The following is a 12,114-nucleotide window of genomic DNA, read 5'->3' as shown; positions in this document are numbered from 1 at the left end:
TGTTGTTGGGTTTTTTTTTTTTTTTTTTTTTTTTTTTTTTGAATTTTTGGAAATTACCATATGGTTATAATTATTCACTTAACATTTTCCATCTCACTGACTTACAAACTTCTGCAATAGTCATTTTATATTCCTAATGCTTAGCACTGTGGATCTACTTAATGCATTTGTTGAGTGGATGGATGAAACATGGTTGGAGACATGAATGATGAAACACTGTACTCCAACAGTGTCATTATCTACACAGACTAGCAGGGCACCAGCAGGATGCTCATGTTCTAGTGTTTTCAGACTGCAGCTGCAACTTCCAGACCTGTAGTCACTTGGAGAAGAGAACTCTCTCATCCTCTTCTGCCTCTTCTTCCCGGGATGCTTGGCAAATTTGCTCAGGCACAAATGTATCTCACACCTGCCTTTGGGATAAGCTTGTGAACCATGCAGATGGGGGGCGCTTTTATGGATCATTCCATGGTCTTTGAGAACAGATGCTCTTTTATAAGCCAAAAAAGATTGTCTCATTCTTCATGTTGTAACCTGGCAAATGAACTAGCTCTTGGAAATATCCAGTCATCCAAGACAGTGCCCATATTTTGAGGAACAGAATGCTTTTTAGATTTTAATAAAGACTAAGCTGCATATAAAAGTGGTTTCTTAGACCCCTAACTGATTGTTATTTCAGATATACTAGAGGCAAGTGTGCATAAAAGGAGATTCCAATGAGAGGAAGGACTTCAGGGACCACTATCTACCACCATACTACTAATATTATTAAGCCATCTTTATATTTTATTCTATTAAGAATTCAATTGTTATTCAGATGTTTCCTTCCTAATGTGCATGAATAATAATTATAATACCTAATAAACATATTGGGCTTTAGCTGTGTAGAAGGTTGTGACATGGGTGATCAGGAGCAGCTGACAAGTCTTCATCAGCAGCCAGGTAAGGGAGAGAGACTAAGTGTAGTTATTATCATGGAGGTCAGAACTTATCATCTTTTCTGACCTGAAATCTTTAAGAAGGAGGTTAACTGCTTTCCTGTTATCTAAAGATCTTGATCTGTCCAGCTCCTTTGGTTCCCTAATACTTGCCTTTTCAGTTTTTTCCACTCTCCCTTATGAGACATCAAGAATGTAAGAATGAGAAGTAGTAGAATTCATAAGAGAAACTAGTGTTCTTCTAAAAAAAAAAGAAATACATATATATGGGTTGGCCTGGCAAAGTATACTGCTTTTACTTGTTGGCCTGGCAAAGTGTACTGCCTTTACTTTGATGCTTGCAAAAAATAATGCAATATTTGTAAACATTTTTCTTACTTTAGAAGATTACACAGACAATTTTTTTCACCTATTATTTGCCAAACTCTGCAAGAGACAACATGTATACCTCAGACAGTCAAGACCCATTATCAGGCTAAGATGTAAACCAAGAACAGAAATTACGATAAGAAATAAATTTGTTTAAATTTGTTTAGGATGCCCACAGTTTCTGTTTTGTATCCTGATATTTTTTGTAATAACTCTATCCTCACTCAATTTCATTTTATTTGTGTGTGAAATTACCTTAGTTTTGAATTTGATTTCTAAGGATTTTAAAAAAATGAATTTACTTCTTAGGAAGAGTCTAACCTGTTCATATTTTATGGTCTAAATACAGAAATTGGAATTGCAAAAATATACTTATGATTAAGAGAAATATGGGTAATGGCATATTTGGTTTTCTTGCACTTTGTCTGGCTCAGAGTAGTTTACCAAATGCATTCATATCCTGCAGATTATTGCCCTTAGACTTTCCACAGGTGAAAAATAAAACCAAAGGTTTCGAAGAAGGGAAAGCAGCAAGGATTTGTTGAGCATCAGGGCTCAATATGTGGCAGCCATAGCAGTAACAATCTATTTTCTTTCAGTCAGTGAACTTTCTTTCATGTTGATTTGAAAACAATGTGTTGAACCTTAGGAAAAGGTGAAGAGAGCTCATTACTTCTTTTCTATTAAAATATTTGAAATATCTTACGTATTGGTTATGATTTTGCTTTCTGGTTTTTGATGCCTGATGCCTTTGTTTAAAATCAGCATTGTTATCAACTGCCTGGTAAACTGATCTTTTAGAAACACATTTCAGTCTCTGACAAATTACCTACTTTAAATATATCTCAATATGATCTGTGTGTTGGATGAACAGTAAAACTGTATTCAAGTAATATTACTGGATATTCTTTATCTGCTGGTACACAAGACAGAAAATCAATGCAATTTCTATCATTATCATTAGAATTTTCAGATAACAATTTTTAAGATCAAGAAGATATCTCAGTGCTCTGCATCCTTGGAAGGATATACATTGAACATTTGTTAGATGACCAATCTGTCCATTTGATTTAGATTATGGGCCATATGTTTCTCTCTAGGGATTGATTGTATGAATGTCATCCTAGATGATCCTCTCTTATGCCCATTTAGGGAAGATGGAGTAAACAAATGATTAGAACTATCACATCCACTTTTCTCCATGTCTTCTGCAGATTAATTTTCCACTCTCTCTTCTCTGAACTTACAAACAATCACACAGAAAAACTAGACTCTAGGACTGAAATCCCAATTGAATTAATCTTTGTTCAGTGCTGAAAATTGTTTATTATGGAAAAGATTCTCAATCTGCCCATGTATGCTGCAAATAAGGATTTAATATAAACATTAATGTTATTTCTTTTTAGAGATATACCACAATAAAAATACACAAATAATTTAGGTGACATGTAAGGATGAGAACATAAATAATAAATTGCATACTAGTAATAACTTAAGATTTGTGCTTAGTATTAAAATAATACTACAAAGCATCCTAACTAGTTTTACTTATTCATAGGACATTGAGAACACAATTTGCACATCTCTTCAGTTAGCGCAAAGGAATATAACAATGAACAGACTTCCTAAAGGAAGTCATATTACTTCTGCCAATTTTTTCTTCAATTTAGAGAACAGGCAGCAGAGAGATCAAGAAGACTTTTGTCTGAAGAATCATATGGCATGTGCCAAAAAGGGATAAAAGGATTCCTTATAAGGCCAATCTTTTAGATAAAATGTAAAAGGCAACCCCTTAAACGATTTTATAGTTTATAACATTTTAAAAATTCAAAGAAAGGAGAGGTACATGAAATTTCTGGTTAGGATCTGCCTAAGCAGTATTTTTTTTTAAAATTTAAACATATAAAAGCTATTTTGAATAACTCAAAACAGCCACAAACTGCCTCTATTTTAACTCAGCCAATGCCTATTTAATATTTATTTAATTTTTGTTTCTGAAGCTACCATTTCCTGGTTCCAAAATCTATGGTAAAAGTAGAAAATCATTTGCTTTCATTATCAAAACTTTCTGGCAGAACTTTTTTTTCTTTTTGTTTTTGTTTTTTTAAATGAAATTAGCTGGTTGTTAAGTGAAAATAAATTCATTACTCTTTAATATCTCATTCTTCCCTCATCCTCAATTTGTGTTATTGAGAAAACATGGATACACAGTAATCCAATACAGAATTCTTCTTTTCCTGTAGAATGATATTCATATAGTGCACTTTGTTTTGTTGTTATTGTTTGTTTTTTTGCTTTGTTTTGTTTTGTTTTATACTGAGCCAGAGTCTTGCTTTGTCACCCAGGCTGGAGTTCAGTGGCGCGATCTCGGCTCACTGCAACCACTGCCTCCCGGGTTCAAGCAATTTTGCCTCTGCCTCCGGAGTAGCTGGCACTACAGGCATGCGCCACCACGCTTGGCTAATTTTTGTATTTTTAGTAGAGTCGAGGTTTTGCCATGTCACCCAGGCTGGTCTTGATTTCCCGACCTCAAGTGATCCACCCTCCTCGGCCTCCCAAAATTCTGGGATTACAGGCATGAGCTACCGCACCTGGCCTTCATATAGTACACTTTGATCACTATTAGTATAAAATTGTATTATTCATATAAAAAGGAAAAAATAAACTACTCATTTCCAAAATGCTTTAAGCCATATTGAACTTTATTTGAGGGAAGAAAACTGAAATGTATTATGTGATTTCCCCCAAATGTATATTTGAATTTCCATAAATCCATTAAATATTTAGAATTTTAATTTGTAAAACTGTTAAAAATTTAGTATGATATGCAAAAATGTAATTCAGGATTTTAAAATAAATATAACTATGAAATATATAATGTTATATGACTGAAAATAAAAGATTATTTTTATTTGCAGTTCTTTTCAAAATTATTTTAATAATACTTTAATAATTAAAAAGCATTTTTAATTAAGCCTAGTAGTAAGTTTATAGTAATAAATGAATTAAGTTACTCTTAAATCTTTAATGTCAGAATATATTAAGAACCATCTGCAGCTGGTTAATATTAACCATAAATAGGCCTGTATAGGATCTGATTACAATGAACCAACTCTCCCTGTCATGGCAGGATCCATAACTAATATATCTCTTTATATTACTCCTTCCCTGAGGATCTAGGACTATGCCTTGCATATAGTAGGCATTTAATAAATTTTAGAAAGAATTATTACCGGTTTTATGCTTCATTAATAAAATGAAGACCTCTGAGATAGAGAAGTAGTTTATATCTTTGCATTAGCTGACTTTCACTCTAGCTGTTTTCTAAATTCTGATTAGTCCTCTCTTTCTCTAAATCAGTGCTTATGAAATTAACCAAGGTAACTAAACATATCCAATATTTGTTCTACAGCAACAAGCTCTTAAAAATGCTGTGATATGCCAAGAAGTAACACCCATACATCCATATCCTTTCCTTTTTTAGCCTCTAGTGTCTCTTCATTTGACAACTTTGTGATGCTCTCCTTAAAGCAATGGGATAATCTTTTATTATTATTATTATTATTATTATTATTATTATTAATTGGCTGCATCAAGAGAGACTTCCTGAAAATTAAAAGACATATTTCAGGGAATGGAAACTTAGCATCACTCAAAATTAAAATTAAAATTAAAATTTGATGTCTCTGTCTTTAGATTAAGAGATCTCAGGCTCATCAGTATCCCAGAAATGGGTTTTGTGGTTTTTAGTCTGAAGTGGTGCAAGAAATCTGAATTATTATAAATCTAAACTTGCTCATTCTTCTACCTATTGAAATTCACAATGTAATCAATAGCCTCGCTAAATCTAAGGGGTGCTGTACCCATAGAGCTATATGTGTATGTAATATATGGACATGCTTATTGGCTTCTCTTTGCATCCTGCCACAAATAACAGGGAGAGTTGGAAACTTCATTAAAAAGATATTTGCCAGGCTGCTGGAGGAAAAGGAAAATCCTCCGTAGGCTACCTAGCTAATTTCCAGCCAATACAGGATTATTCCCAACAGGAAACATGTATTGCTTTACTGGCCTAAGATGATAAGGTTGTTAGCATCTCTTTTGGCTGACTGCTTTGCAATCTAGCTGCTTTCAGTTGCTAGAAAAGTCATCTTAATATTTATGTAGAGCTTCCACCTCACATCAGCCAACTTTGATCTCATGGTGTCTCGTGGGCAAAACTTATCCACTGCTCATGGAAACCCCATATGCATCAGAGTTATATAAACAAGGTATTTGTAAAAGGGTTAGACTTGTCCACATTTTTGTCAGCCCACTAAAATTTTCACAATTTCAGCTCATTTTGATTATTCCTCTCACCACCACCTTCCCCCTGCACACACACATAGGAGCCTCCATCCTATCTCCTACTTCCTTACATACTCACAGTCATTGACCCAACAGATATTAAACACGCCATTTTATGCCGAAGATATAATGTGACTGAATTAATTTATCTTATTGCTTGCTAGAAATTTGACATCCTAACTTCAGCTCTGACTTGATACCAAAGAATTTTTAAAATTGTGAATGTAGAGTCAGTTAACAGGATTCTAAGTTGTTTCTTGAAAGCTGTTTTGCAAATGAAATGATAAAATCTTGGGAAAGCTTTAGTAAGGGTAGTGTTTGTTATGCAAAATACAGTCACAAAATCAGGACTTGAAAGTTACAGAGATGAAGAAAACTGAAATCTATAAATGTGAGAAAACAACCTATGTTATTGTAGCTGAGTGTCCTGGTTGGCTTTCTCTGTCATTCACTGATTGGAACTCGTTTCAGAAATAACCGTTTTACGCAAATAAAATAGAAAATTACCTATACTCTGGTTTTTGTTTGCATACGGATTCACCTCTCAAATGTTTTACATAAGTAGTCTACCTAGATATTCTAGAACTCAAAATCTAATCAAATAATTTCAGTTCTATGAATGTATCAGTAGAGAAAAAGATTATCTGTGGTGAAACACCATTAATTAAATTTTGGATGATAGTGTAATTATTTCTGGTGAATTCCTGGCTCATTTCTCTTAAATACTACTTTCACATCTGTTATACACCTAATGGAAGGCAGAATTTCCAATCACGCTATACTGAAGGAGCTTTCTTCCCTTCACGGTGTATTTGTAGGAAATAGTCAGACCATATGGTTTGTGACATAACCCCCACTCTTACTTCCAGTGTGGAATTTCATTTCCAGGTACCGTATTTGACACATATCAAAAAGAATACCCAAAGCCCAGTTATAAGATGAAATATGCTGGCCCCTTGTAGGATAATAATAATTTGCCATAAAGTCTTGTCAGATGTGTGACAGTATCTGCAAGACCTAGGAGCCAGGACCTGAGTTGTTTCTGTTCTAAAAAGTTCAGAAGAATAGTATTTAGATTGACACTGCTGCTGCACCTTTACTAAAAGACTCCAATAAGAATATTGGGAGAAATAAAAAGAATGGAGGATGACTTACCAGTGAAACATTGAATTTAGCTTAAGAGCGTTTACTTTTCTGACTTGTTTTTCTCACACATGGAAAATAACATTTTCTTACAGGTGTAAGGGTATGAGAATTGGCAGGCTTTCCTGGGGGAGGTCAAAGTAATCTGTTCTGTTGTTGTGTATGTTAAAATGTTTATTCTTTTTGTCTGTTCATTTTGTTTCATTTGTGCCTTCATGGTATGTACTAACATTGTGACATGCTCTCCCAATGAACAGGTCGTCATGGAGATGGAGGTTATTGGCCAGTTGATACTAATTTGATTGATAGAAGCACCCTAAATGGTAAGTATATAAATTAGGTAATATTGAATTAGTTATATTAATTAAGTGGTTAATTCAAGAGTGTCTGAGGCAAATTTTCTATCAACTACAGGTGCCAGGAAGCTTGCTAAAAAAAAAAAAAAAAAAAAAACCTCTAGCACATTCTATCAGGAGATGATGCCAATAAGAGTTGACAAGTGTATAAAAAAGGAGTCAGAAAAGCCCAGCATAGAGCATTTTATAAATGATACAAAGCTATTAAATACCAAGATTTTTAAATGTTACAATATATTTAAAATGTTTGCAGGAATCTGATTTTATTTGAGAGAGGTGATATCCAAGTTTGGTTGAATTGAAACCCACTCAGTTTCATATATTAAAGTTACTTGGATTTTTGCCTGCAGAGAACGTTAATTCTTCAAAATCCTGTAGCATCTTAGGGCTAAATTTTCTTTGTGTTGTCTAGATTAGACATTTATTTCTGCTCATCCTAGTGGAGCATGCCCAAGTATCCGCTGGCTTTAAGGATGACCATATGAAGGTAATACCTAGAACTCCACAGAAGGACAAGGTTGATGTGGGGGCTGCATTCCAGGATCTTATCGTTAGTTTTGCTGAAACAAACTTTAAAAGGATGGATTAATACTAGCCACATTTTCAGGGGACTAATGTATTTATTAGGCCATTTTACAAGTTTTTAAAAAATTATTGCTGTTATTTGGTTTGGTTTACTAAAAAGACCTTCAGATACTCAAAATGTGAAAATGAACACTTGTATACCCATCAGCAAGGTTAAGATATGAAATATACAGCATGGAATTTAAATCTCTTTTATGTCTGTGTTTTCTCACATGCTTCTTAACACTGTTCCTCACTCTGATATAAGTGCTCTAATTTGATGTTTACTACATATGTATAGGTATCCCTAAACATTATACTGTTTTACAGTTTCACAAATTTTTAGAAATGATATTGTATCCTGCTACAACTTGCTTTCATTTTTAACTGAGTTTTGAAGATGTATCCATGTGTTTACAAATAGCTCTCACTCATTTATCTTGGCTGCTATACAGTAATCTATTTTATGAAATAACAAAATTATTTAACCATTTTAGCAGGTTTTCATAAGAAACTTGATTACTGAACTGATAAATTTCCATTTGTTTGATCGCCTGTTAAAAAATCCAGAAGGGAAGTCAAAATTTCAATCTAAAAATAGTTTGCTGCATTTGAAATTAGAATAGTGGTATGAATTAAGTGATTGTTTCTTATCATAGGCTGTTATAATCTAATGTGGCAGTTTTCACAAGAGTGTGTATATATATATATATGGAGTACACCAAATGCTTGCATCAAAGACTTAGCATTATCTCTCCTCTGGCCAATGGTAGATTTAGAAAGGTATTTTCACCTCTTGACTTCTTTTTGAATTGCCCGGCAATACCTTCCTCTGCTATTAATGCCTTTTACCTAACCAGAAACACATAGAATGTCTTATGTTTAAACTTTGAGTCAATTTCTGCTGCTATTAAAAATTACCTTAGATTTGGGGTAACTTATGAACAACAGAAATTGTTGTTTTGGAGGCCAGGAAGTCCAAGATCAAGGTGCCAGCAGACTGGGAGTCTGCTGCGGGCTCATTCTCTGCTTCACGGTTGATGCCTTCCAGCTGTGTTCTTCCATGGTGGTTGGAAAGGGTGAACAAGCTCCCTCAGGCTTTTTGTAAAATAAGGGCACTAATCCCATTTATGAGGCCACCACTCTCATGACCAAATTATCTCCCAAAGGCTCCACCTCTTATTGCCTCCCTAACAGGGATTAGGTTTCAACATAAGAATTTTGGAAGGGCACAAGCATTCAGAACATAACAAGCTTCCCAGGATGCTCTTTCTAGGCTACTCACAACTTCCTATTGTCTCTTAGACTCCTCATCTTCCTTCATTTAAATAACATGACTGTCCCTGGTAGGTATTTGACTTTCAGCCACTTGTTTTAACTAAAGCCTTGCTCTGTCAGTCCCTAACATACCCAACAGGTAATTTACAAAGCACACAGGGTTGGGCGTGGTGGTTTACGCCTGTAATCCCAGCCCTTTGGGAGGCCGAGGTGGGCAGATCATGAGGTCAGGAAATCAAGACCATCCTGGCTAACACAGTGAAACCCCATCTCTACTAAAACTACAAAAAATTAGCTGGGAGTGGTGGCACACACCTGTAGTCCCAGCTACTTGGGAGACTGCGGCAGCAGGAGAATCGCTTGAACCCAGGAGGTGGAGGTTGTAGTGAGCCAAGATTACACCACTACACTCCAGCCTGGGCAACAGAGCAAGGCTCTATCTCAAGGAAAAAAGGTGAGGGGGGGAAGGCTCACAGAAGGAAGGTGAGAGGAGCGACTTGTTGAGGCAGAAAACAGACCCCAAACCATGCTCCATAAAATGGGTATAGGTAATGATAATTCCCTCCTCCCAACTTTGCAATTTCATTTGCTCAATCTCATGCTCCAAATTTTGTCTTAAATTTCAACAATATGCCAAAAACATTATATGTATTCAAACAGTCAGTCAAGAAATGCTACTAAGCCCTCAGTGAGTGCAGGGCACTTGCAATGAGCCATGGGAACAAACTGAAGGACAGACCACTGCAGGACCAGTACACCAGCAGGGTTAATTGCCCGGGTAGGCAAAGCAGAAATATACACCCCAGGAGATGAGAGAGGATGAGAAAATCCCCAGGGGTATAAAGGAAGGTAAAAAAAGGAAGTTGCTGAAATTGTTTGGGAGAAACATAATTGTCGTATTTTATACCCTGAGATACAGAGCTTCTAACTTTGGAGTTCATGCAGGAGATTAGCATTGTCCCCTTTAGAATCATCCCACAAAGCCAATTTTAAGATGCTATTTCTACAAGGATTTTCACATTAAAATTCATTCACAGTCAAGGGAATACTGGTACGGGACAGTACTTTTTGAAGAGACATACTACCAGAAAATTAAAGAGGGAATTGGTATAAGGAATGAGAAAGAGAAATCATCCTGTAGGTTTCAACCACTACTGGGCAGTGGTTATGAGGCTTAAATCTGGGGCAAATGTAAGCCACAGACACAAAACTATGTACTCTCCTAAACTGCATGTCCAAAAGGACTCCCGTATTGGGAAGAATTGCCAGATATTGCAATTAAAAATATAAGGAGGGCCAGTAACATTTGAATTATTTCTGTGAGTAATAGATAAAGAAAAATTATATGAGGGATTGCCATCACAATGTGCATATACATCTCAAGGTATACATGAATAAGCAACTAAAAATAATTCTAACCTAATTGGGCCTCCTGTATTTTTAATTGTGAAGTCTGGACGTCACAATTCAGAAGTTTGTTATTGATCAAATTCAGAAGTTTGTTATTGATCAAATTCAGAAGTTTGTTATTGACTATTTGAAGTTGCTATTCAAATTAAAATGAATTTTTGGTCGAAAAGAAATCCGAGCCCACATTTGACGTGAACATATAAGTCAGCAATCACTTTCCTTTTCAAAGGTGTTAGATGCTAGATGAAGAGAAAGAGAAATCCACATCATTGTGTTCCTTTTTGTTTTACCATTTAAGATTCCTAGTGAGAAAAATAACCAAAATTAAATTTGATCTGGTAAACATTATCTCACAGGAGTAAGTCATGAAGATAAAATAGACCAATGCCATTCAGTGGCTTTGAAGCAGTTTAGATGGATTATTGACATTACTCCTTCCCAATTTTCTGCATCACTTAATGATGTTTTAGGGATTTCATGCTAAATGAATGAGATGAAAAACGTATCTGAAATATTTATAGATTCCCTACTGGAATAACAAATTATTGCAGGCTGCCTGGCTGATTAAGGGGAATTGATAACTTCAGAGAGCCAGGGATGGTAGAGGCCAAACTTTATCTGCTTCCTATTCTATTTTGCTAGCAAACAAATGATGATAGATATATAATATGACTTTAGCCTTGGCTGTTACAAGCAAATCAGCAAAGACATCTGGAAACCCCAGATTTCTAGTTAATTTTTTGCTAATGTCTTAAGCTTTAAGAAGGGGGTATGTTTTCCAAGTAGATGTGCAAGTGAGGCCCCTGAGTGATAAAACTCCAATTGCACCCCACCCTTATAAAGTGGGCTACATCAAAACATTTAAAGTCTGGGTTTTTAAACTTTGTATACAATAAAATTTCACACATCTCCCCTTAAAGTGACAGAATTATGGAGGTTTTCTAGCTCCCTCTACACTTGCTAGATTCATTCTTCAAAGCATTGTAATAGAATAATGGCTTACTGTCAGGATACTCAAGCCAGTTACAAATAAATTTAGACCTCGCTAATCATTTACTTTCTTTTACAGCATGCCACTCTTTTAAAAATGCACTCTTGGAATTCAAATAAAGAAAAACAAAGCTATATTTCATATTTACTCCTGTAGTTGGAAGCCCTTAATTAAATTGTAGAACTGGAAGAGGCTTCCTAAAATATTTTCTGATGGCAGGTAGAATCAAAGCTAATATGTGGTGATGTGGTAGTATTTTTCTTTTATGATGCATTCAATTTTAGATTATGGTCCACATTCTTAATGCAGAAAAATCTTCAATATCTGAAAATGTGTTTTGTAGTTTGTATTTGTATAAATGATAGGAACTATGAAAATTACTTCAACATAATCCTGCCTTTCTGATTACAGAAGACAAAATGGCAATTTCCTTTTTTCGATAGCTCTACCTATAATTTGTAAAATCAGTGTAACAAGTTTGATTAGAAGATCTATAAACCTCATAATAGTTTTTTATTGACCTCAACCTTTAAAGACAAAGTTAAACTTGACAAATTTTAAAACTTTGACACAGCAATGTTAATTTAAAAAATCAACATTATTAATTCTTAAATACTCAGAATCATATTAAGTGCTCTATAAAACTTGTCAGAAAAAAAGGAAGCGGTTTGCTCTCTATTTTTGGAAACCTGTTTTTTTCTCAGAATTCAATAACATT

The 12,114-nt window shown here is 34.9% G+C and overlaps 1 protein-coding gene across 5 annotated transcripts in view; it reads left to right on the top strand.

Annotated features, from left to right (window-relative positions):
* The window catches only part of DCC (DCC netrin 1 receptor), a 1,219,717-nt gene that overhangs the window by 1,108,029 nt on the left and 99,574 nt on the right, over positions 1-12,114 (top strand). For all 5 annotated transcript variants that reach the window (XM_050767870.1, XM_050767872.1, XM_050767869.1 and 2 more), the window contains exon 22: positions 7,055-7,120. In XM_050767870.1, the coding sequence (XP_050623827.1) occupies positions 7,055-7,120 (66 nt within the window). The remainder of the gene's footprint in view (positions 1-7,054; positions 7,121-12,114) is intronic.

Source organism: Macaca thibetana, chromosome 18 (genome assembly GCF_024542745.1).
Source record: "Macaca thibetana thibetana isolate TM-01 chromosome 18, ASM2454274v1, whole genome shotgun sequence".
In the NCBI taxonomy this organism is placed as follows: Eukaryota; Metazoa; Chordata; class Mammalia; order Primates; family Cercopithecidae; genus Macaca; species Macaca thibetana.
The sequence above is the reverse complement of the archived record's forward strand: the minus strand, read 5'-3'. Positions and strand labels throughout refer to the sequence as shown.